This window comes from Dermacentor andersoni, chromosome 4, assembly GCF_023375885.2.
Source record: "Dermacentor andersoni chromosome 4, qqDerAnde1_hic_scaffold, whole genome shotgun sequence".
In the NCBI taxonomy this organism is placed as follows: Eukaryota; Metazoa; Arthropoda; class Arachnida; order Ixodida; family Ixodidae; genus Dermacentor; species Dermacentor andersoni.
The window spans coordinates 202,461,704-202,488,607 of NC_092817.1; the positions used below are offsets into that span (position 1 = coordinate 202,461,704).

Here is a 26,904-nt window from a genome sequence, read left to right on the forward strand (position 1 = left end):
TTTGAAATTTCAGGACTGACTTATTTCAAGAAAAAAAAAATGATACATTTTTTTTTTTTTTATTTACATGGAATCGTTCCTGACCCACCCCTCGGGCTGAGGGAAAAACCACAGTCCACAGATAACAAACGCTTCTGTGAGCATCTCAGTCAGATTTTGCAGTCGTGCACAGTGCATGGAGCTCACAAGCGGAACATGGTCACCTTTTTTTCTTTCAAATACTCTTTTCAAACAAAGCCTTCTCCTCACCCATTTCGAAGCTGCCAGCACCTTGCATGTGTCGTCATATGCAAGATTTCCATAGATGGCTGCTGTTGGCCGATAGCTGACGCCAATCGAGGAGGGTGTTTGGACCAGTGCGCTCAGCTTCTTCATACTGTTACTTTGTACACAGTTTCCTAAAGGGGCTGAAGTATGCGAAAATCTGCAATTCAAACTTCAATAAGAATTATGTACTTTTGGAAGAAGCCAATTATCATCTGCTCATGCTCGGCTGCGGTTGTCCATGTAAGAATAAATCTTTAGCTACATTGTTTGTTGTTGTCGTAGCGATTGGGTCTTGCTAACTTAAATTAATTTTGAGCACTCAACTAGCCTCGAACCATGCGAAACTTAAGACTGCACATGCTCACTCCTGTACACTCCTGGCTAGATACCTTGGCAGACAACCCTTCGTATTGAGCGATTGACAGCGCTTCAAAATGCGCAATTTAGATGTGGTTACTGCAGTAGAACCTTGTTGACATGGTCCCGTTACGTATGATTTCCCGGCACCAATAATCCCGATCGAGAACACGAAAAATGACGCAATAGAGCTACACTAACTTTTTATCCATTCACACGTTCCCAGAAAACACAATCTTTCGGCACCAACGTTCAGCACATTGCTAAACTGGGATTGTATGATGCGTTTTCTGGCTGCTAGATCCCATGTAAACAAGAAAATGCGCAAGGTGTGTGTGATCGGGAGCAATAAGCGCCCGCTGTGGCAGCTACACCCTAATACTTGCCCGCTCATCTCACATGAAAACGCCGTTGCGCACTCCGTGTCTTTTTCCGGTACCAGCAAATCTTCTCCTGGGTCGTTGCACATTGCCACATTCAGATCTATCGCCCTTTTGCGATAAGCATTTTCACCTATCAGTGTTACTGTGCATAGGGTGTAGTGACACTGGAAATGTACTGCACGCTTTTAGTAGGCGATGACATAAACGTGCCGGTGTTCCCTGCTGCAGGCAGCCCAATGCGAGTATGATATGACGTTTGGCTCCGGCAGCATCCTGTGTCACCCACTAGCTCGATTTTGTTTTCGTTTCCCGTCGCTGTCTTAAAACACTACTTAAAACGCTATGCAGTAGGAAAACAACAAAACGTGTCTTGGGCTGCCAGATTCCCACCAGCTCGATCCATGTCGGCTTTCTGCCCGTCGGCTTTCCGCACCTCGTGCCGCAGCTATATGGTCAGTGGTTCGTATTACATTTTATGTCAACTACAGCTGAGTCTGTCACATATTTTAGTTACTTCAGATCATACATTTTCCCGGTTAGTACACTTTTCTCGTGTTTTTCCCCAAAACGTATGAATGAGGTTCTACTGTATTTGTCAGTCAAGCTGGTGAAGGACAAAGCCAGTCTGCACCATGTATCCAGGCAAGACAGTAGCACAAGAGTGTGACTAAACACTCCAACCCTGTTGTGCACGAAGCAAGCATTACAGTTAGCCACTGCAGTTGCGCATAGTTGCATCTGCTGCGTAGCGTAGATACAGCGGCCGCCACGGGATGCCGTAGCAAGTCCGCTCGCCGAGCTTGCTACGGCCCATTGGGGACAACTGCGTCCTCTGAGTGGTCTCTGTGGGTGACATGGCTCTAGGCACGTAGCGAGCTGCCACGAGCACCAACATCCGACTGGAACAGGTGGTCTGCTTCGCGAGTTCCACACCTTCACCATCATGGTTGAAGCTCGTTAAGTTAGGAATCCTTTCAGCGGGAGTCCACAGTACGACGTGCATCGCTTACCCAATGTGGGCATTGCTGACGTACTTGCACGAGCGAACATAAAGACAATGTTTCATTCGACCCTCGTGAATTGTGTGGTTGCAGTAGAGATAAAGTTCAAAAGAAAATATGCTACTTGCCACTCGGTGCGAGAGACCACAGCTGCCTGTAGCTATTGGAACTGGTACACTGTAGGACAGCAAAGGGATGAGACACTGTGAACTCAACCATAATTTGAGGAATAGCCTTCAAATTCGGCATATCGTAGGCACCAAAATCGGAAGTAGTGCCGTCTACGTGAACATCCAAGATCAAATTTTAACTGCATGTCACAGTTACCTTTAGTAGGCAGAGTGTTGTGGGCACCACCCTATTGTGTCATGGCCTTTGCAGTGCAAGGCATTGAAGAAGGAGTGGGAGCACTGAGAAGGCGACCGCAGGGGATCTTTGATTGCCGATAGCTCTGCTTCCACTGAACGCATTGAACTACTTTTTCCGGCAAAGTATTTCTGGAATAGCCTATTTTGACTTGAAATCTATTTCTTGATTTAGAACATGTTTTAGGGCCTCCTTAAACTGGCAAAATTTATTTTATGCACATGGTTACGTTGCAATAAGTGAAAATTCCTTTACCAATGTAGTGGAATTCACACAACATATATATCTTCGAAGTAGCTTTAAAAAAAGGTGCCATAGCAATAATCAGACTTGCATGTCAGCTGCCACAAGTAAAAGGCATGGTTGCATGCCTGTCAGTAAAAAAAAAAGGGGGAGGGGAGAGAAACACCACAAGGAAATGACAAACGTGCAGCACTTATTTGTCTGATTGCTAAATGAGATGCAATCATTTCTTGTGTGTCATGAGGAAAGGATGTGCATGCACAACAGTATGATCTGTTTGCAGTTGCCCAACTGTAAAAAAGCAATTTCGTCTTTGTTAGCTAACTATGCTGGCGATCATGTCTAGAAACACTTGAGAAGAGATTAATACTAAAGTAGAAATTGCTCTTCATGATGCGTGCAACTAGAAATGGTGTGAGCAACCATACTGTATCTAAGGCATGCATGCTCCTGACTTGAGAATTGAGGACTCTGTATGCTGCTGGCAAACTGTGGTGCTCCCTAACAACTGCTAGGTGGCAGCACTTTATCCGATGGCTCACGGACAGGTTGCCTCTGTGGTTTTCACGAGAGAGGACCTAGTCTCCACATGGAAAGAATAATTGGTGAAATATGATTGCTCGAATTTGTTGTTGAATTGTTCAAACATTGTACACTGTATGATTGGGGAAGTTCACTGAATGATAAGTTTCCAGTGTAAATTGAAGTCAAAGTATAGTTTGTGAAACATGCAAATGGCGATCCTTTCTTCGCCAATAAAGACTGTAATTGTCATTATCCTGCGGAGAAGGTGTAATGCAGTGGTATAATGCAGTGTGGGAGGCATCTGAGAGATGCCTGAACTGGAGTAGTGCTTTTCTGGGGACTGTATAATATTTCTTGTGTTCAGGGCAGGATCTGCTAGTCCAGCTTGGCTTGATGTGCCCAAGAAAGATACTATGCTCCAGCCATCTATGCAAATGCAAACTTGCATTTGTGCGAGTGTGGTTTGTGAAGGTTGGTGCTTTCTTGTATCTGCAGGGGACATGATGACACTGCTGATGAAGAAGGACACCCTGTCGGAAGAGTGCACCCAGTTCTACATAGCAGAGACGGCACTGGCCATCGACTCCATCCACAAGTTGGGCTTCATCCACCGCGACATCAAGCCTGACAACCTGCTGCTGGACGCAAGGGTGAGGAGGGGATCCAAGGGTTGAGGCGGCCACGTTTGTGCTCTTGCTGTGCACTTCGCGGACAGTGGAGAATTAGGCGGTCGTTCGGTGCAGTTTTTTGCAATTATGTCGAGAGGGGGAAGAGCAGTGCTCCGGTGCTGTTGCACGAGCGGAAGTGCTGGGAAATGTGGGCTTCAGATAAGCATTGTTCACTCGGAGCCATGACAGCGTGAAAACACCTCTGGTGATAACTATTCCGTCTGTAAAAATGGCTTAACCTGTACTTGAACAACGTGTGATATACTGTTCTTGCTGCATTCTTATGTCAAAATTTGTTGTTAAAAGCACGAGCGCTTGCACTGGGATATACAGATATCATTTAAAATGTCAGCAGCACCACTGGGAAGTCACCAAATTCAGGCAATGAATTAAAGAGTTCTCAGTCATTGTGCATTGGTTTCAATTTATTAGGTCGCTGTCTCGTTTGCTTGTCATAGTTTAAACCTGCAAACATTGAGCACCTTGTATTGTGGGATGACCAAGACTTGTCATACACACTTGTTTCAAAGAAAGCTCGATATGTGGATCACCACGACCATGTTTCAGAACAAAAGACGTTCATGACAGGCCAAGCATTTCATAGCCTGCCATTCGGCTGTGTCATAGCACCCATTAGGAAACTTGCATAGACAGTCTTTCTTTTTTTTTTTTTTTTGTCTCGGTGCTATGGTGCAAGTCTCAGTGCCAAAGTCACTGTACATGTTAAAAGGTCAAGAACTTGGTTTGCTGAAGCGCTTTATCTCCTTGAGGAGTGTTGGCTGATTTGTTCTTTGGTGGAAAACAAAGTGCTACAACATTCACTGTTGGTGGGAGACCTCCTCGTGTGTTGTGCAGTGGCCTGTGAACGACCTCAGTGGCTGTCCTCATTTTCATAGTTCTATACAGAGAGTACTAGAGGCGCAGCTGACAATTCGTCTATGTTCACCACCAGTTTGACTGTTCGTTGGAACGTAAATGATGGGCACCATATAAATTTGGCAAAACATTGTCCTTCCTTTATTTAAATATTTTTTAGGCTCCTTTTTGCATTAAGGTTGTTGTATAGCAACAGTTTGATGGCTTTCAGAACATTGCACAGAATAATTATTGTCTAGAATACAAATATAGCTACTCATGGTGAGTGTTGTTCACTGATACTCACGTAGGCTCATTGAGATGTGTACGTGAACGTGTTACTATTTAGTGAAGCTGCAATTGGGGGGTTAGTTGGTTATATGTACATTGTCCTGGGTATACAGTCAACGACCGATTTTTCAGACCCTCTAGGGAACGTAAAAATGTCCGAAAATTCAGGCAGTCCGAAAAAATGAATGCATGCAAAAAAACGCAACCTTTTTATTTTTTTCTCAGATCTAGAGGTAAAGGGCGAAGTAACAGGCTTCCGAAACCCTGCCACAGCATCAGTGAAGTGGCTATAAAAAGAGCCGTTCAAAAACTCTGTATGCAGCCGACTGCCGGTTTATTATGTACATGTGCATCGTCGTGCAGGCGGTGTTATTGCTGCAGTGGCTTGAAGAACTTGTTCATTGTTGTTTTGACGGCGTTCCGGTTGCATGCGATCATATTCGCCTCGATCTGAGCAAGGGTCATGTCAGCACTGTACACCGATGAAAGAGTCAACAGTGCTCGCGTCAACTCGGCGCCTGTAGGTGGCGCAGGCATTGGCTCCTCATTTTCAACATCGGAGTCTTCTGAATCCCCCACAACCCGACGGACTATTTCCTCGTCAGTCAGTTCTGCGCGGAAGTCGAGCTCGTTGTCAGGGTCAACAAACTGTTCAAAAGTTATTTCCGTGGGTATGGAAACTCCAGCAGAGCGGAGGTCGTTGATCACGTCATCCGACGGTACTGCTTTCCGCGCTTCGATGCCATCGGCGAGGGCGACGAAGACGGAGTGGGCGCCATCGAAGGCAAGCGAAATCCTCAAGTTGCGAACAGTGGTGTTCGCTCACGAGCATCGAAGCACCTAGGCCTAGCGTCGCAGAGCACACTTGACGCAACAGACAACCACACACCACGCTAGCCAAAACGTGGCCTGTGCAAACAAACAAACAAAATGGCGCCGCTCCGGAAACTCCGCCGGAGGCGGAAGTGCGGCGATGAACATAGCCAGCGTGGCCAGACCAAATCGGTGTGTGACGACTAGATTCGGCTAGTTGTGCTTCAAAGCGGTGATATGCTTCGGCTGCAAGTGGATTTCCTTCTCAAAGGCGCTGCGCGAGGAGCCAAAAATTCCTTCCGTCCGTCAGAAAGTCAGGAAAATTGGACGGCGGGGGGTTCAAGCGTCTGAAACTTCAGATGTCCTTATGCATTGATTCTATGGGGCTCGTGGCGGTGCCGCAAAGACGTCCGAAATATCAGGCATGTCCGAAAATTTGGGCGTCCGAAAATTCAGTCGTTGACTGTATGTGCTGTTCTGCAAAAAAAAAAAAGAAAAAACCCAAGAAGGACTTAGAAATGGGACCCCAAGATGATGTGGCATGTGTCCCATCTTGTTTTGAAGTTGTTTTGTGCAAAATGGCCTGTTTATGCAAAACAGTGTCAGGATCTGCTTACAGACTGGAAGTCATGTCGTGAAATATGTTTATTGGGAATGTGCAACACTTTAAACCATTGGCTACCAAGTATTCTGCATGCCACATTGCACCTCCATTCTGGTTATTCATGCCCCAAACATGCACTATGTGAACTTCCGTTGTTGCATTCGTTTTATAATGTTCTTCCACAGTAGGCATTAAAACTGTGAACAAAGAAGTTTGATTTGCTATATGAAGCACCACTTTTCTGTTCAAAGCAGTAACTACCAGACACAGGTTCATTTTTGCATGGGAAAGCCTGCAACACTCAGGCATATGGAGAGCAGCATTGCACTTTTCAGGTGCACCATCATCTGGTGTTGGCTGTATTTTTTCCATTTAGCACTACAGACTTTGCATTGCTACGAGGGACTATGTTTGCAAAAGTTAAGCAAAAGTTATAGTGGGAGGTGTGGCTAGATGTGAATAGGTGTCTGGAATGTGTACGCAGTCGTGGAACAGCTGCACCAAACTGCGCTAGAGCAGGCCTTTGCACCATCGTGCGCCAATACAGCATTTTAGTGGAAAGTTGCGCCGAGCGTGCACTAAAGCACGCATAAGAGCAAAGCCCTCCTTCTGTCAATGCTTCGCAGCTAGCAAAACTGAAATCAAAACCAACAGCACGCTACATCATCGTCATTGAAAGAAGTACAGGCCCATCCGTAGAGCTTCTCGTATAGTGAGGATGTCATATTCTAGGATTAAAGGTAAGTTTTTTCTATGTTTATAGGTGGTAGCGGGGCTTTGCAAAATAGCTGCTGTGATCAGAATCACACGTGGTGCATAGTTAAGAACGTAATTTGGAAAACGAGCTCGAAAGTGGTACACAGTGAGAACCGCCACTTCGATGGGTTCCGCCATGTTCGATGATGTAAAACTATTGCGTCGAGTTTGGGTCACTGTGCTGTTTCGGCAAAATAGCGTTGCCGACGCAAACGCAAAATGTTATTAGCGTCTCGCACAGTTGCAGTGGTGCTGACATTTTTCTTTTATTGTTATTTTTTTTCCTGGCCACAAAACCTTTGCGGACCCTATTTGAAAATTTCCTAGTGTGCATGGCATGGCATGAGTATATTGCATTATGTCATGTTCAATGCAGACACGTGTACTTAATCGGTCTTGCGGTGAGGCTCTCCCCACGAGCCATGACTGACGCACTGTGTTGAATCCTGGGTTAACAAACACGTGTTTGTTGACGATCTGCTTCTTCGCCGTATCGATGAACCCGGCTGTAGCCCCTTTGCGCGTCACAGTGTGGATGAGCGTCGTGTCCTTTCCTGACCGTGCTGCAGGGTAAACCTTGCGCAAACCCAACTCCACAACATATTGACTATGTCAGTTATAATTTGCGTGTTATGTGGTAAGCACATGAGCATTGGACTCTGCGCCATAAGTGCTTGCTGCTGCGCCAAAGTGGCTCTTTGTCCTATGCCAAGACCTGCACCGAAAGGTGAAATGGCTGTTCCATCACTGTGTATGCAAACGTTCTACAAATATCAACTAAAAACAAAAAGTCCAACTACTCATGAAGTGGCCATCTACTAGCAACTTTTCTAAACTTGTCCAGCCTATATTCACCTCTGCATAATCTACAATTAGTTTTTAAACAGACAATACTTCTTTTCTTGGCAGTGTGAGCCCTGTTCTTACGCTCGGCGGTTCACTGGCTTTGGCAGTCAGTGTGTTAATTGCTCTAAAGAAACATTGTCAGGCATTTGAGCCACAGAGAAATAAGGCAGAAGCTACAGGGTGCTCTCTTACAGTACCTGCAAGCTTCAGCCTCAGGCTCACCAGCCATCATCATCATGGCCGCTAAGGCGCTGCCATGCTCTCAATCATAATGTGTCACAGGCACTACCAGCAGATAGTTTCTTCTCGCTACTAAGGAACTGATGTGAAATTCATGATATGATAAACTCGAACAACCTCTGGTGTGGCTCACTCCCAGTGCCAACACAAGATTTTGGCATAAATGAGCAGGGGCATGCATATGCATGTGCTTGAGTGCCTGGCCGAGTGGATCCTTGCTTTAGTTTTTCTTTGCATTTGTATGTACATTATTAAATGCTTGTTAGTTGTGAGAAGTGTTTCCACATTTCTGCCTCCTCCTGTCGTGTACGCGTATCAAACATGTGCGTTCGGTGCAACTTGGCATTGGTGTCATCCGGAGGTTGCCACAAGAGGAAGTGCAGTGACATTCAAGAACTGTCTTGCGTCCCTACCAATGCTCAGTTTTCACAGAAAGCTGCTATTGTACTTGTATTTTGCACAGCAACTGCAGTGGGTTCTTCAATGGTATGGTTGTGCAAGCAGTTTCTGTGAACACCATTCAAGATGCATTTCTTTAATAACAAAAAAAAAGCAACATTTAATGCTTAAATAAGCATTTGGGGGAACCACTCAGTCTCATTCATTGAAGTGAAGGGGCCAAAAGACAATGATGCCAAGGAAAACATAAGAAAGTATTGTGTTTGATTCATATGTAGGAGTGATAAGGCAAAGGGAAGTGCAAGGGGAAAAGACAAGCAACTGCTGTTGGGAGTTGAACCTGCAATCTCTGCATGACATGTGCGTTGCTCTACCACTTGAACTACAGTTGTGGCTGTCCTCTTGCACACTTTGAGTATTTGTGTGTGTGTGTGTGTGCTAGATTTAGCCCTTGGTGTGTTAGCTAGTGCCACTAATGGTGGTAGCGGTAGATATGGAACATCCTTTCAACCATGGTTTCCGCTCTTATTTGGTGGCAGGTTCTTTTCCTCAAATTTCACTTCCTTTTTTTTTTTTATTTATTTGCTGATGTGCTCCTGCTACCTTGGGGCACTATTCTCTGATGGACAATTTACTGCTCTGCTTTGGGGTGCATGCAAGGTCCACGCGGGCGTCTAATTTAGAACAATGATCATCACACTCTCGGCTGGGATTTTGATGCTCTTGAAATGGTGTTGACTTTGTCCTGTTCGTGATGCTGTGTTTACTTACTCCTTTCTCGTGTGCATTTCAGGGGCACATAAAGCTTTCGGACTTTGGCCTGTGTACGGGTTTGAAGAAGTCCCACCGGACAGAATTCTACAGGGATCTTTCGCAGGCTAAGCCGTCAGATTTCAGTGAGTGCCTTGCATAGCTGTTTTTGGTGTGAAAACATCGGTGCTTATTAAACAGTCTTAGAAATAGTGTTAACCGCCTTAGGTATGCCAAATGCAAGCACCTTTTGGGATGCTACACTGTACTTCCCTTGAAGATACTTTGTTTAACATAGGAGTGCGCAAACGTAAAGAAAGCTTTAGCGGACAGTGCACCGCCTGGTGTCTTGTGTCAAACCTGCCCAAGCCAAGCGAGACAATTCATTGGCAGCGCGCCCCCGGGCATTTCTATGTTAAGACCTATTTACACTAGAATCGTAGGATGATCTCAGAAATTGGGTGTTAAGGCCACTCATAACTTGTGATTCAGCGAAGTTGAGAGGTAGAAAATGTTTAATTCATCACTTATTGGTGATGTACGATAGCATGAGTGCAGTCATCAGCACACTTCGCACCAAAGTGGGAGCCATGGGTGCGAGCCTCTTTGACAACACTATTTATTACCCTGCTTTACGTAGGCTAATACGTTATGTACGTTAAACTTTACCAGTAACATACGTTAACATAGTGTATTAACAGTAGAACCTTGCTCATACGTTCTTGAAAAGAAAAAAAAATGCATGCTAACCAGGAAAACATGCAATCTAAAGTCACGAAAAAAAATTTAGCACACTCGACAGTCTTGAACATCTACATAATGCGAAGCAGTACGCTAATTGTTGCAGCATGAGATGCCGCCGCACCTTGCTGGTGGGACTTGAGTGGCCCGAGACGGGTGTTGTTTTTATGGCTTCAGCAAGCTTAAGTTTATGCTCCCAGAATTCTGCCTGGGTCATCAGCTTCCTTGGACGGGGCATTTTGGCAGGAAGTTTTAAGATGGCACGGGGAAACAAAACTGAGCTGGTGAGCGACGTGAGAATACGGTGCCACCAGAGTGAAACACGATGCTCACTTTGCGCTGCCTTGCAGCATGGATTGCAACAAATTCTAGCATGGATTCATTTTACTTTGTAGGACTATGCTTGCTTTCGGTTTCCCTCCTCTCTTCGTCTTTTGGCAGCAACAATTTGTTAACTAACCTCTTAAGCCATAATTTCATTTTCTGCATAGACACATTTTAGTTGCACTTAAAGGTATTTATAAGTGCGGGTGGAACATCCATAATTGGGGTACGTGCGGACTCGCTACGAAAAACTGAAATGTGCATCCATTGTAGAAGAATGCCTTTGAATCTGCCTAGCAATTTCTCACTATAGCTCTTTTCCCTCTGAAGGCAAACACTCTTGCATCTTATGGCAGCCTTTAAGGCAGCTGGTGCTACAAAGATTAGGATCGCAGTTTGTGCTATGGCTACAGCTGCACGAATTTCTCGAGTTCTGGGCTTTGCTCGAAATGGTATTGGGAGTGTTGGCTTGAAAGAGACGGATGGTGACGTCGGGCAGAGTTTTGTTGTACACCTACACGTGATATCGGGATTCAGCTTTCTGTTGCTCGAGTGTCTTATTCGCATTTTGAGCACAGAAACGGTATGTCACAAAATTGCAACAACTGGCTAGAAGTTAAGGCCTGGCTGGCACCCCTGCTGTGCAGTGTAAGAACAAGAGAGGATTCATTTGCTTTTATTCAGATATTTCTAATGCTTGGTTTGTTTGTGATGTAGCTTATGTGCACTGGAATTGCTCCGAGCAAACATGCAAGTCCAGTTCTCAAATGTGCTTCGTTGTTGACTCTGTTTTCAGCATCAAACCCGATGGACTCCAAACGGCGAGCTGAGAGTTGGAAGAAGAACCGACGGCAACTGGTAGGTTTGTGTGTTGCCTCGGGGCCAGGCTGTGTCTCGCTGTGTTGCCAGGAAAGCAGGGCGCATGTTTTAACAGAAATTTGTGTAATTGCAGGTAGTCAAGCATTAAGGTAGCCAACATTGCATTCTGACAAAATCACCTTCCATTCTGTTGACAGGCACCATGGTTCCACAGTAATGAAAGACAAATGCATCAGCAAACTTACCTGTCACTTTGCATATGTAAGCAATCCTGGATAGCATTGAAAGCATGGCATCCTTAAAGGGCCCCTCACCAGGTCTGGCCATATTGAGCTGACAAGCACAAAGCACACAATGCGCGCTAGCGATCGTGTCTGCAAAGTGTTACATCGTTATGCGCCACAGAAAGGTCTGAAATTTCAATCCTAACGCCGTTTTCTTTTTCCCTCGCGGCGACTGCGCTCCAAGCCAAGCGGTGACTTACTTGCTTCCCCAGTGTGACGTCGCTTGAGGTGACACGTGACTTCGAGCATTATTCAAGGCAACATCTGTTATTTGCGTGATCTGTTGCTTTAATTGACGAATTGAAGTTTAGAGAAATAATAGAACACACAAATGGAATGTCTGCGTGTTTTTTGTTTTACTTTGTACCGAAGCAAGAGAGATGTACTTCCGCTTTGTCTGCTTGTTCCCACGTTGTGCGGTCATGTGCGCAGACACCAAAACTATGCCATTTTCTACTGTGTTCCAATACGTGATCATGCTCTGCAATCTGCTTGTTCTGCCTCGGTATTCGTGTAGCACTGAATTATACCACTAGTCATGTGTCCTTGTGCACAGCGCACAAAATCGTGCGCTGCGCAAAACCAGACAATCAGAATAGCTCACCCACGACACCATGAACGGAAGTTGCACAAGTGCGCAGCGAAAAAAAAAAAGGAAAGGCAGTGCTCGTGACGTATGCACCCCGCAATCTTTGAGGTCTGGTATTTCACTTGCACAGGCTAGACAGGGCAAGTGGAGAGAATGTCTTGCTTGGCAGTGGAGCTCGCTTCCTGAAATCATGACTTCGCGGCACTAAAATCTTTATATCTCGGCTATTAATGAGCTGATTTGAAAAATTTTTGCGGCAGAACGCTCCCTAGAGGACACAGAACAACTTTCAGTGTATAACCAAAATTTGCTGTGGGGCCTGGTGAGGGGTTCTTTAAGCTTCTCCTCAGGGCTGACTAAGACTTACCTGTAGTATGCGGTAGGCTAGCAAGAAGGCTGTTCGTCTTTTCAGAAGTTCCTCTTAATAAATATTATCTACAAAATTCAATAGCCTGGTGCACCCAAAATATACAGGACGCTACCAAAATATTGTCACGGTGCCATGAGAGGGACAAAGACGACGATCACCAACAAGACGAAAGAGACGACGTAGTGGGGCTAACCTAACGTTCGGCCATACTGGTTGTATTGGCCATATCTTCTGCAGAGTAAACATGGTCCCATTTAACCTTATACCTCTGCCCGTTTCAATATCGAGGACATAAAACAATAAATGAAGCAGCAATAAAACCAAAAGAAAGGTGTGAGAAGAGACATTTATTGTACAGTTGCCAATCAATTTTCTGGACCTTGCGGGGACCGAAAAATAGGCCGAAAAATCGAACAGGCCTAAAAACTCGTTCACCCAAAAATATCAAATTTGTTAGGCTTAGACTGGCTTAAAAAAAATCTCTAATGATGCCCTGCCTCATACTATGCTTGGCAGCGATCAGATTTGCTTGTATTTGTGCAAGAGTGGTGTCGTCTCCATATACAGTCGACACGAGCGTCACTGCGTTGGCAATTTCTGTTGGTGGATATCGCCATGGAGATTGAAGAAACGAGCGACATTACTTGACACCACTTGGCTCTTCACAAGACAAAGGAGGTGGCACCGATCTCACAAAGTGAAGCTGCACACACGCACGCACGCACGCACGCACGTACACACACACACACACACACACAAATGTGCCAGCATCTCCAAGACACAGCAATAGCAAGCAAAACTTAAAAACAAAATAATAAGAATAATAAAAAAAACAAAAACTGATCACATGTTACGTGATTATGATGGTGCTGACTAAAAAAAGAAAAGTGCCGTTCCCTAGAGTGTTTTGTCAGCTAAGGAAGAGCAGGCATGGCCTCCGAGACGAAAGGATGGATCGCAATCTCTATTGATAGCATGCGCCTCGCAACCTTGGAGGCTATAGAGCGGACCACGGGAAGCCAAGCCTGTGGAAAATCCAACATGCAGCCTCCAAGATAAGGTAGCGTGCCTCAGAATGAACGATTTAGTCCAGAAAATCAAACTTTGGGGCCTAAATTCGTCAAAAAAATTGGTCACGAAAATGCATTAGCTTTATGGGAACCTTGACAGTGCATTTATATAGTCCAAAATATCCATCAAGTCTGAATACTTGGAGTCTGAAAAATCAGTCAGCTATTGTATTGGCATGATAAAAGTTCCGTGTTTCTCAGTGTATAACACGCAGTGTTGTTCAAATATTTTTCTTAGTGCATGTTGCACATACCGAATGTTTTAGCAAACACTTTCAAAAAATTTTTTAAATTGCCTGTGGCAGATAGCAAAATTCTAGTCAATAAGCTGGTCCACTCGAAGAGGTGGACATTACTTGTACGACAAATTGATACGCATTAACAACTCTTTATCAAAAATTATGTAAGGTAACTTATTACCTTATGGCACTATTGCAATTTACCATCCAGTCGGGGGGGAGTTCGCAAGGTGGTGGACCCACCTGGAATGAGTTCTCAGGATGACACCAGTTTTGAAAAATTTGTTCTTGAACTTTGCGGAGACATGCATTGGCATTCCAGTTACTTTTGTGCTTCAATGCATCTTCGAGTACACCAGCTCGTGGACTAGAATTGTGCTATCTGCCACAGGCAGTTTTAAAGAATTTTTGAAAGTGTGTGCTGGCACACCCAATATGCAAGCTTTTCTTATGTGCAAGAACAAGGAACCTTGCGCAGCAGCACTCTGAAAGAAATCAAATTTTATCTTGAAAGTGGGGCGGTCGCGGTGACCGGCGTCAGTTTGTAGGTCTCGCCGGGTCGGCGTGGCACCAGTGAAGGCCACCTTCTGGCCTCCATGATAGGTGCTTCCGTGCGCAGAGGTGTATGTAGTGGCAATGGCAGCAACATTGATATGGGGCATTGCAGGCATACTCCACAGTGGGCACCCCTGACTACATTGCACCTGAGGTGTTCCTGCAGACGGGCTACAGCAGCTCCTGCGATTGGTGGTCCCTAGGCGTCATCATGTACGAGATGCTCATAGGTAGGTCACTCATGGCCTTTGCGCTCGCAGGTCAACTGGAATCGAAGAAGGCATCAAGGAACTGCCCACCTTGTTGAGAAGTGCGCTCACTACCACGCTTGTCTGTGGGATTTTCCCACGGAAGCCGCATTATAACTGCTATTTTGTCTCGTGCGGTTACGCTATAAGTGGCATGCGTGTACTTGGTGTTCTATGGGGTGGTAAATGGCAGTGAAAAAAGGCCATGCTATAGCTGGTTCTGCACTCTACGCAGCTATGTTATAAGTTGTCTAAGCTGTATAAGAATTACCGCACTATAACCAAAACAACATTCTTCAGAGGCCTGTATGTGCAAAATATGTAGATCAAGCAGCCGCATGTGTACATTCTGGTCGTATGCTTTGATTCTTAAGAATAAAAGCATACGACCAGAATGTTCCCCCGCTTGGATTAGCGAGGTGGCTTCTCTGTTTTTCCAAGTGCCGTACGGTCACTGTGAAGCATTTCATTCACTCTAGACCCAACCGCAACTTTCGCCACTGACTCCCGATGAGACGGTGCAGGTTAGGCCTAGCAGGTGAGGGTGTCGTGCGGAAATGCTGTCATGGAAAGCTCAGTCTTGATATACTATGTTTGTAGCCGTGGATGGAATACATTTTGATTTGGTGCAAGGTCCTGCGCATAGGCTACATTAATGGCAGTGTGCGTGAAGTGGGTTTTGCGGGCAATTAGCAGGCAAATACTGCAGATGCATATAGCAGAATATGGTATGTGCGTGTACTGGTAGGAACAGGGAAAGTTTGCGTGTGAACAACGTTCCTAACTGATGAACTGAAAGGGTTGTGGAGTTGAGGTCTCACGTGCAATGTGTGCACTTTGCAATGATGCATATCGTGACGTGTTAATGCGAAATGCACTCGTGGCTGTGAAGCATAATTGCCGTGCAGTGAAACATATCAAAAGTATGAAGGGCTGCTGCTGATGCACATGGCTACCAGACACTATCAGCTCAAGTACCCACACTGTGCTGCCTATTCGTGCATCTGGACAACAACAGCCACGAGGTGGAAGCCTCAGTGCCTGCTATTAATCTGGCTAAGTGCCTAAAATACACAGTTTCCAAACTACAAATTTGACCAAGTGGCCAACTTGGCAGTGCTTTTTGACCCTCATTCTTACGTAGTTGAGTACCATCTGCAAAGTGGACTAAAGATCTGGCTTTAGAGGAAGCAAGAAAAATTTCAGCACCACAGAACCCAGATATGCCCTGAGCAATGAAAGCTTCTGAAAAGGCTCCTTCCACGTCAGCACTGTGCAGAGACTTTGATAAGCTCATCAGGCAACAGTAATTTTTGCCCGCTTGTGGAAGAACTTTTCACTGCCACAAGCATGGGTTCAAATGTACACGTGCATGAGGAAATTTTGGGTCAAAAATAATATCTATGTGAGTGGTGGTGTAAGCATGGTGTCCACTCGTCTTGTGAGGAGATACCTGCCGATAGCAGACACTAGTGTGTCTGAGCAGCTCTCTTGAGTACCTGAAGGAATTGTGACATGCAGGAGGGTGTCGCTGCTCCCCGAACATGTCGAACAGCTATCCCTTCTTCATGACAGCATTGAATAACTGCAGTTGTGACACCGTGAAACAGAAGTGTTGTACTAGATAGATTTGTGGACGACAAAGCATCACTTTCCTGTGCGTTGTTCACTGTTCAAAAAACTTTAATTTTTTTAGTGCCTTGGGTTGTGAAAAAAGTTGTATTTTTGCAAAACCAATAGTATTCATGTTCGAAAAATATTCGTTTTGGTTTGCACTTGGTTTTGGTTATTCAAGTGCGCTTAGGAACTTAAAATTTGATATTCGCCCACCCCTAATTCTTACACACTAGTTTGGATTTAAATCTAAGCAGTAGTGTAATTACAGTCTGAAATAATTACATTATGGTTGAAAAATAAATCCAGTTTGCCGTGTAAATTGCGTTTACATTGCACTGTATCAGTTTGTAATTGTACATGTAAACAGCCATGATAACATTGTATTTTAGGGAACACATACTCCCTTGCATGTGCATGAAATGAAGTCTCTTTGATTGGCCAAATTACTCCTTTTTGAAATCTGGAGATTTGTCGTGACGCACGAACTTGCAAGTTCCCCCACGAACTTGCTGTAATGGCACCTGTGACATTTTGTTGCTGACAAGTCAGTCACATGCTTGAAAAAGCACCCGTTCTCCTTCTTCCCCTTACTTTGGGAAAATACTCTTTGTGGGTACTCAAACAGTAATTAAATTGAGTGCAGTCATCGCAAGAAGGCAGAAAAATAGTGAATCTGGAACATAGCAAGGCAAAAAGGATGAAGGGTGTATATATATCTAATGCAACACAAGCAACCATTTGCACGTAAGATATAAAACAAAACAATCTGAGAAATCATTGTAGCAATTCCATAAAGTATATACGAATTGATAGACGATAATGCCAGTTGTGTCAAGCAAAATTAGCTGAATCTCAATTTAACGAACATGGACATAATGAATTATCAAGTATAGTTGAGTAAATCTGAAATGTTTCTTGCCAATATAAGGTGTAACAAATACAGTAGAACCTCGTTCACAAGTAAAAAAAAAAAAAAAAACTGCGAGAAAAAACGTACTAACTGGGAAAACGTATGATAACAAGTTACTAAAAAAATGTGACATCTACGTAATGCGAAGTGTCACGTGGATCGTTGCAGCACGAGAAGCCGACGAGCATCAAGCCGGTGGTACTCCAGTGGCCCGGGACACGTTTTGTTGTTTCCCTATAGCGCATTAATTTAAGAGGGCGACGGAAAACCGAAACAACATTGAGCTGGTGGGTGACGCTGGAGGTCGCCAAAGCGAAATGTGATGCCCACATCGTGCCACCTGCAGTAGGGAACGGCAGCACGTTTGGATTGTTACCTACTAAAAGCATGCAGTACTCTACCAATGGCAATAGGTTTGGTGGCGATAGCTGTGAATTCGGCATGCGATGACCCGGGTGGAGATTTGCTGGTACCCCGTTCTCACATGAGACAGGCGGCTATATACTGTTCTCGATCGCGCACGCCTCTCGCCTTTTCTTGTTCACATCTGATCTAGCCACTGCAGAATGCATGTGATCGCAGTCTGCAGCAGGGAACGGCGGTGCATATGGATTATCGCCTAATAAAATGTGCACTACGCTTTCGACGGCACCAAGTGCCGTGAAACAGATAGGCAAAGGTGCTTATCGCAAGAGGATTGGCGGTGGTAGTTGTCAATGCCGCGTGCGACGACCCCGGAGAACATATGCTGGTGCCGAAATGAGAAACTGAGTGTGCGCCGGTGTTTTCACGTGACACAGGTGGGCGAGCATTGCAGTGAAGCTGCCGCAGTAGGCAGCTGTATACTGTTCTTGATCGCACGCACCTAGCGCATTTTCTTATTTACGTGGGATCTAGCGGCCGGAAGATGTATCATACAAACGCAGTTTGGCGATGTACTGAACGTTGGTGCCAAGAAATGTGTTTTTCGGCAACGTATGAACCGAAAAAAAATTAGCATAGCTCTATTGGCTCATTTTTTGTGTTCTCTATAGTGAACGTTGGTGCCAGGAAAACGTACGTAACGGGAATGTAGTGACGAAGGTTCTACTGTGTATGCTCATGACTAATATTCGAGATAACAAAGGTGCTCATTATTTTCGTGTTGGGTGCGACTTTGTTCAACAAGGTTGAACTGTAAGTACTTACACAACAGATGAATTTTAAAGGTGGGGCGTTCCCATTTTGTGATTATTGCAAGGTGTGTGTCTGGGTGGCTGGTGCTTGCTGTGCAGCATTTCGTTTCTTTCACTCTTGTCTCGAGTTTCACTGCCTCGCCCTCTATTGCGCAGGCTACCCACCCTTCTGCTCCGAGACCCCCCAGGAGACGTACCGCAAGGTGATGTCGTGGCGCGAGACGCTGGTGTTCCCGGCTGAGGTGCCGATCTCGGAGGATGCGCGGGCCCTCATCCAGGGCTTCTGCTCGGAGGCTGAGCGCCGCGTAGGTGCCCACAGTGGCTTGGCGCAGATCCAGGCGCAGGCCTTCTTCCGTGGCGTTGACTGGGAGCACATCCGCGAGCGACCCGCAGCCATCCCCATGGAGGTCAAGAGCATCGATGACACCTCCAACTTCGACGAGTTCCCTGACGTTGACCTCAAGATCCGTGAGTTGCATCTCACACTTCATGCATTTATTTCTGGGCCGGTGTAACATCAAACTATTTCAATCTGTTTTTATTCCAAATCGGCCGTTAGCCCTCCACGATAGGTCAGAATGGTTTGGGTCCAGCCCATGTGGGCGGGCACCACACCCATATCGGTAGAGCCCAAGCCGTTTTGGCCTATCACGGAGGGCTAATGGCCGATTTGGAATAAAAACAGACCAGAACCGTTTTATGTTACACCGACCCTGTACTTGGTGGCCAACCTAAGAATTAAATACAAGTTCCGCCCACAGATTCACGCTGTATCATTTTTGTACCTCTGCATTGCACAAAGCATAATTCAAGGGAAGTGCTATTATGTTTACTTATGGTAACATATCTTACACTAAGGAGTTTTCTTGTATCTTAAAATGCTTCCATTAGTATTAGCAGGCAAGACGACGATAACACTGTTATATGCTGCCGGGCTAGACCTTTAGAATAACAGAAACAAGCAGAGCGCCAACATTGTTGCAAGCAGTTGTGACGCCTTGTAAAAGTTCACAAAATAAAAGTTCACCTAATGCAGTAAGGCGTGATTTGAGTGAGATAACCTAATGCACACCATATGTCAACCAACCCCAGTGCTGCATCTATATTATCCTCGCAGCACCAGCTGCACTTTGCTTTTCTGGAAATGATGACAATGACAATAAAATTTTGGCTGTGGCATCGTCTATCGCACAAGCAAACATTTGTAGTTTATGACCTCTGAGGTCTGGCGCATTGCGGATCACGGAAACATTGTCCAGTTGTCACTAATGCTTTGCTGTTGAAGCATCATGACACAAATGTAAAACAAATGTAGTCAAACCTCATTAATTCAGAGTCTGCCAGACCACAAAAAATTGTCGAATTAAGCTGATCTTTATTTTATTTATTTTATTTCAGAATTACTGCCAGTCTTCACAGAAGGCCTTAGATAGGAGTGGGAGGTACATGGCAAAAGAGCAAAATTGCATAACAGGAAAAAGAACCAGCTTAACAATACGTGAATCAAGTAAAAGAATACATTACATAATTACATGAAAAGAACAAGATACCCACGGAAAGAAAGAAAAACATATGTGACACTAGCATATCCCATTTATTTTGTGTGTAGCACGGCTACTCAAAGCAATCACTGATGCAGGATTGCTTGGTACTGTAGTTCGCTGCACCAAGGGTCATGGGGCGGTATTCTTGGGCGATCACTTTCCTAAGAATCGGCGCCGAAAGGATTTTAGCTTTGAATCACGGCTTCGTGCTCTGCAGGCCTTAGTAGTCTGATACCTTTCTAAAGGCTCTTGAGGCTCAATGATTGTGTGATGCATGCATGAGCGTTGTTTGGGGTTTTGGGTGGCTTACGATAATCTTTAGCCAATAATTAGCTTATAGGCCACCTTCTGGAGAGGAACAGGACAAATGGAGGGTGACTACCGCTGACTACCGCTCTGTCGTAACGAGCACTGTCGTCACCTCTTTGTGCAGCCTGTGCCCCTCCTGTGACGCCGAGCAAGGAGCACGCAGAGGCTGGCTACAAGGACTGGGTCTTCATCAACTACACCTTCAAGCGCTTCGAAGGGCTCACGCAGCGTGGTGTCAAGCCTCCAAAGAAGTGCTGACTGGCATGGCTGCACGACGACAGATTAAGCAAAGTGCGCACGGACACTCGGCGCCCAGTGCGACAACTCGTGGACTCTGTGGCGTGCAAGTTTCTACGGCTTGTGCGTCACGGCTGCATCGTTTTTCTCGATGCTGGTGATACCCTTTGCCCGATCCTTCTACCCCGGAGGACTAGTTTGATGGGACGTGGACTGTGTGTGTGCGTGGGTGTGTGCCATGTGTGCGTGCACTTCCTGTGAGAAGGCGTCGGTCAGCGTGACATGGGGCATGTTTGTGCAAGTGGTTGTGTACGTGTGTGTCCAGTCTGGGAAGGTGGTTGGTGTTAAGAGACTTCCGAAGACGTGTGGGGAGATAGGCTGCAGGTTGTCTGCTGCACTGGCACGGCCCGATGTTGCAGGTTTCAATAGCTGATTTGAGGCACAAGTAAGCAAGGCTAAGTAGAAGGGAATGCATAGTGGTAACATTAGACAGAGTGACGACAAATCTTGAACTCTGAATAGGAAAGGGCTGAGATAGGATGCAGTGAGTCATTGTAGGGCCATTCTGCATTCTGGCATGGGTACAGATGTGGCAGAAGTACACGATCTCCTGACTTGGCTAGAATGCAGAACACGCGCTTGTGCATTCGTCTTCATTTTGAACATTGCTAGGGGCAGTGTTGTGGATGCTAGTAGTAAGTGCCAGCGGTTTCTGGAGTGAGCTGTTAGTGTTACCAGTGGTTCATTTCTGTTCACTTCTGCATATGCCCTGCTGTTGTAGTAATAAGCAAGCAGTAGCAGGTCAGCAGTGCAAGACAGCTGCTGGACCTGTGGATTTCACCAATTTTACCTGGCAGGCGTTCCATGCGTGCACTGCCAAAGCGCACATGCTGTGCCCATTATGAAGTGCAATAAGCTGTCATGGTAAGTGCTAACGGTTACAACAGCCTCGTGATTGGAGCAGACCGATTGGAATTTGTGGCTTTCCACTTGCTCAGTTGGAGAGCAGTTGCTTGCAGGACAGTGTACTCGGATAATGTGGAATGTAAGGTGGCGACGAACTTCAGCTCAGCATTAGGGTCACATTTTTTGCCGAGTGCTTTGTTGTAGTCTGCTGCCAACCTTTATTCAATAGCAAAGATTGCAAATTGTCAGTGGTGGTGACAGTATCATCACAGTAGCAGCATGTCTTGCCATCTCTCAGCTTTCCTTTTTCAGCCGAGACACTCACCGGTGCTGTCAGGTATTTGTCAGGTATTGTCACTGTCAGCTAGCATTTGTCCTTCGAGTTGAATTAGTAACCAGCCACTAGTGAGGCAACAGATTCTTGCACCATATTTTGTGTACAAGTGCAATTTAGTCCAAAGTGGGATTCAGTCACCTGCATCAGCTTAGCTAAGGGCACTCAATGGCTTTCCAGGTGTTAGCAAGAGGGGAGAAAACTAGCAGTTATGTTGAAGAGGTTATTCACTAAAACAATTTGTGTAGCTCCAATGGCACTTGGCCTGATTTTGTGAAGTGGTATGGAAGCTTGCAAGTGTTCGGGAAAGACATAGCTGGTTAGATTCAGCATTGCTTATTATGCATTGTGCCTACCCAAAATAATATCCATTGTACACTCTTGCATTTTTCAAATTGCGACAAAAGTACACATAATTTTGTGCACCTTGCTAAGCTGCCCACAGCTAGTGTTTCATCCAAAGGGCCATTATCATTACAAGTGATGGGGGCTCCTTTGCTATGTAGTCATTGCAGTTTTTGTCAAAGTTTTTGTATGGCTGCTTATTGGTTGCGCAGGATACGCGTAAGCAGTGGCAAGTGGCAGTCAGTCTGCACTTGGCTTTTTCTGCCATTGGCACAGTGCTTTTGTGGTCAGGGCTCTCTCTGCTGGTGAACTGGTTTCCAGAGTGAACTTGGGAAGAGTACTTTAAACCTACATATTTCACAAGCAGAGGCCCAAATCTGTAGTTTGAGAAACCTGCTTTTCGCAGCTTCAATTGCAAAGGCATCAAGGCTCGTAGTAATTGCATGCATTGTGGCATTTATTTCTCATGGCATTGCAAGTGACGTTTTGCCTTCCAAAATTTTACACATCATAGGCATGTAGTTTTCTTTTTTCACTTTGTTGAAACGCAAGTGAAATTACATTGCAGGTTTGTGCCCATTGTGTTGTTATCATGCAGCTTTTTATTGCAACAGATGTTGTTTAAAACACATTGTCAAACTGTCCAACTTCGGCCTTTATCAGGCATTTCTAAACATTCTTTCTTGCTCACTGACAGCTCTACTTGGTGAGTTTTGCTGTGATTTCAAATGCAAAGTATGGGGCATGTTCTAAAGCGTAATGACTCATCATATCTTGCAGCACTGCGCCCCATTTCATACTTGGCAAGCAATTCTGTGGAAGCAATGCAAGTGCTGCACTCGTCTCAGTCTGCCACTCCGGACATATTCTGATGAACTGGTTTTGGTCAGCGAGGCCTCCCATGAACTTTCCTCACATAAATATCATAAATAGAGATACTCCAATTGTGTCTAATGTAAATGTATATTGTTTTGCTTCCAGTATGCGCTTCCAATGCAGGCAGTGCGCCCAGGTGAACTCACAGCAAGTGCTGTTGCACAAACGTATCACTGCACGCATTTCATAGTGGATAGGGCAGGATTATGTAATAACTTTAATTCTGGCTCTTTTCCTTCTGTCGCTTCTTCAGTTTTATTGCTGGATTGGTTAATTGTGAGTCGTGGATGATGAGCAAGGAATAGAATTGAGCTAAAAAAGAATCCTTACATTACAGCTGCCTAAGTTTAGATAGAGTACTGCATTTTCCACCTAAAAGTATATCCATGTATTAAAACTGCAACAAATCACAGTAATGTTGAATCAGGTTTCGTATCGATTCATATGTTCTGCTTGCCATATTTAGTGCACTAGCTTTTGTTGCGAGCGGTGGGGGTGTGAAAGGTTGTCCTAACTTCCACAGTAATGCATACATAGTGTGAAATGGACTACTATATGCAATACTTCTGCACCAACAAAGGAAAAAGTCAAAAAGCCAAAACTTGTGCAGGTTGTTCTTGTAAGGTGTTTCAACCAGCTATTTCTTGCCTGTGCTCTGGAACTTGTAGCGAGTCTTAAACTGCTTCCTCACGAGCTCTGCAAAATATAGAGACAAGGTTGTCTGGATTCTTATTAAACAAGGGAAAGCTTAGCATGGTTGCATTCCTTATTTGGCAGCCTTGGAGCAATGTAGTAGATTTATGAGCAACTGCACTTAGTCACATCAGCCATTTGGTCACAGTGTTGTTGTTAGAGATATTTTACTGGGTATTTCTTTCAAACTTTTAAGCAAGCTGGCAGGGTAATCAGTGAACTTGGCTGTTGTTTTGTCAAGTCTTGAAATATTGTCTTGTTCTGTGTTTTCTTTATAGGCCTGCTACATTCACAGTTTAAGGTATTCATGCTGGAAGTGGGCATATTGGCTTGTACTTTTAGCTCTGCTTACCTGCAGCACATTCCTGGCATCCATCTCCCACTTAACTGCTCCCTAGAAGACTAGTAGCCATTAGCCTTTGCAAAAGATAGATTCTGCCTAGCATTGAGGAGCTGCTTTTTGTATCGAGGCTCATAGTCAAAAGAAAAAGAAAAGTACTACTAGACTGTCTTATAGGCATGTGAACATGATCACTCATGTGCGCAGTGCATGTGTGCAAGCTTACAGCATGATTGAGAGCTTTGTTAATTTATCAGTGTAGAGAAAAAAAAAAAATTTTATGCCATACTGGCTGTGTGAACAGAAATGGGTAATAGGCCTAGGCTTGTAAAAGTGCCCCGAGAAGGCTTTTGTGGCAGTATCAACACCTTAACAAAGCTGCTGCCTTGAGTCTCAGTGAATGGCAAGTGGTCCAATATCTGATAATGCAAGTTTCCTCGATTGCCGTAATGTTCCGTTGACAATTGAACGGCAGTTGTGTAGTAATCAATTGTGTCATCCTTCTGAATGCTGTTAGCTGTTCAGAGAGTGCAGAATGCCTGTTGCTGCCGTTCGCTGCTGTGAAGCGGGGGGGGGGGGTCTCGTTAGAGCTGCTTGCTGGAAATGTACTGAATGCTGCAGAAGTAAGAGTACACAGGTACACACGGCTCTGGCTAAGCCATTGCCTTGTTTGAGATCAAAATGGGAACAGAGGTGTGCTATTTCATGGTGAATGCAACGCCATAATTGGATTCACTATGTATCTGCTTCATCCAGAATAAATTGAAAGTGTGCACTTATTTACAGTGGCTGCAGGCCAAAAAATAAATAGAAAGGCAGGCTTTTGCAGAAATCTTGCTCTGTAACACCAAAGTATGGCATGCTCTGTATTTCACCCTGCCAACAGGACACGACTACTCCATTGCAGGGAAAATGTTTTGAATATGGTCACTGCAGGTGACACTTGCAATTTATTATGGAGAAAGAAGGCAAGTAAGGCACCAAAGCTGGCATTAAACTGTATACACTACAAAATCCTACTTTTTTGCGAAATTGGGTCACAAAAAAGAGAGCAGTTTAGGCAAGAGGAGTTGTGTATACCTGGTCCATCTCATTTATACGGCACTCAGTCCATTTCAGGGTGCATTTAATAGACAGGTCTTGAAGTTCCCAGGTTTGGGCCAAGGAAGATTGGCGGTTGGCAGCTGTTTTGAATTCTGATGCCCTGGCCATTGTCGAATATTCCTCCGCTTAACCAAAGTTTTGAAGTGTTGAAAGACTGCCGCTCTACCTGTAAGAGAACTGTACATATGTTCTTGTTCTTCCTTTTTTTTTCCTTTCTTGTCTCTCGGCTGCAATGCTTGGTGGTTGTGGTCGCCATGTGTGTTTTTCTCTGTGGTGGAATTATTTATTAATTGCCCTCTCGTTGGCCACTTTTCTGATTCACTCTTCGTTCTTTCCTTCCAGACGGTGTACTTGAATTTGGCACATTACGTTTAGGTATGCCTTGCAGATACGCGTATATTTTTGTTTGTTTCAGTTGTTTTTAATATGTTTAATGCTGCTTCCTGCTGCACCCAGATGTTCTTAGTGAACAATGTTGCACACTACTGCTTAACCGGTTAGCTCGCTTCTGCCTGGTTTACTCTTAGAGCATTTAAGAGGCATGGAAATTGATGCCCAATGTGCCTGTTGAGTTTGCATTGCCAATGAAGTTAATCATAACATTAGCCATTGTTACGGTTACTCAGCTGTCCAGCTGGAAGACTCGTGACTCCCAGCTATCTGAAGCCACTGGTGAAAATGCAGGAGTATGCTCTTGTTGTAAGCAAAGAAAAGTTTCCTTAGATTCTGCACAGTGAAGTCGTAAAACTATATAGCTGAGCAGGGTCCTGCTGGATGTAGGGTTTTCGTACCCATGTGTCTTATCGTATTTTAGATTGCACAGCATGCAGTACTTGCTGCATTGTTCATTGTGAACTTTAAGGTGCACTAGATTGAACAGCGTTGGGTGTCTGAGTGTGTAAATGTTTCCTTTGGCTGTGCCGAGTTGTGCGAGTTTTAGCGCGTTCTAGCGTTCAAGTTGTTTCTCATGGCTGAAAAGTTCAGCTGCACTGTTCTTTTTGGTGTTAAGAATTTTGCATAGCACATAAATTGTCTCCCTTGTTCCCCATTTTTAAACTATGATATGTAAAATGTGTCTTTTGCTTCTCTCTTGTTCTTTATTTCAGTCTGTAGCTCCTTGTACAGTACTCAACCCTCTAGGAGATGTCTTTTTTTTTTTTTTCCTTGTGCTTTCTATCATCGAAACCACAATTTTGTGCGACTGGTTTGCTGGATACCATGTTTTCCTGCAAGTCTCTGTTGCTTAGGTTGCAACTCTTTGGTTGCAATTCTGTACTTTTCTTTCTATGATGTCAGTTGCCTTCTAAATGACAAGTATAGTTGATTTTTAAAAGCCATTATAATTGCAGCATAGTGTTCCAATCTAGGATAAAAAAAAAAACAATAAAGAATCCTCAAATGAGTCATGTGTTTCATTCTTACTTTCAAGTAAAATATATTTCCTGTTTCAAAGCTGTTCGAGTGGTTGAGCCTTGCAGATATATTTTGCAACCATTCGTATTTTGTAGAACCCAAGAGTACAAAGGAATTATTTTTAGCACTGTTTTCACAATACAGTCGACTTCCGTTACTTTTACCTTGATGGGACCGGTGGAATTGAGCTGTTTATACAGTGGGTTAAATAAGGAAAGCAGAAAGTTTTCATCTATCTAGGACAGCTTTATATGGCTACATCTGATATTCCACATTTCTTGAACCACTCCTTTGCAATCGCTAATGGGATGGTGTGGCAGGCCTCGCCAGATAGCCCTGTTGCAACACGTGCAGCTCTTCAGAATGTTGAAAATGCATGTCAAAATTCTCTTGCCGCCAGCTTAGTATGTGAAATGACATATTCATCGCCATCTTACCCAAAAACTTGTTCTGCCGCCATGTCGTGTGAAGACACTAGCTCTGATGGTAAGTTGCTAC

General features: G+C 44.7%; 1 protein-coding gene across 5 annotated transcripts in view; it reads left to right on the top strand.

Annotated features, from left to right (window-relative positions):
• The window catches only part of trc (Serine/threonine-protein kinase tricornered), a 122,888-nt gene extending 96,493 nt beyond the window's left edge, over positions 1-26,395 (top strand). For all 5 annotated transcript variants that reach the window (XM_050185346.3, XM_050185343.3, XM_050185342.3 and 2 more), the window contains exons 5-10: positions 3,638-3,792; positions 9,408-9,510; positions 11,226-11,287; positions 14,468-14,585; positions 18,462-18,773; positions 20,283-26,395. In XM_050185346.3, the coding sequence (XP_050041303.1) occupies positions 3,638-3,792; positions 9,408-9,510; positions 11,226-11,287; positions 14,468-14,585; positions 18,462-18,773; positions 20,283-20,416 (884 nt within the window). In that variant the 3' untranslated portion in view covers positions 20,417-26,395. The remainder of the gene's footprint in view (positions 1-3,637; positions 3,793-9,407; positions 9,511-11,225; positions 11,288-14,467; positions 14,586-18,461; positions 18,774-20,282) is intronic.
• Positions 26,396-26,904: the final 509 nt, after the last annotated feature.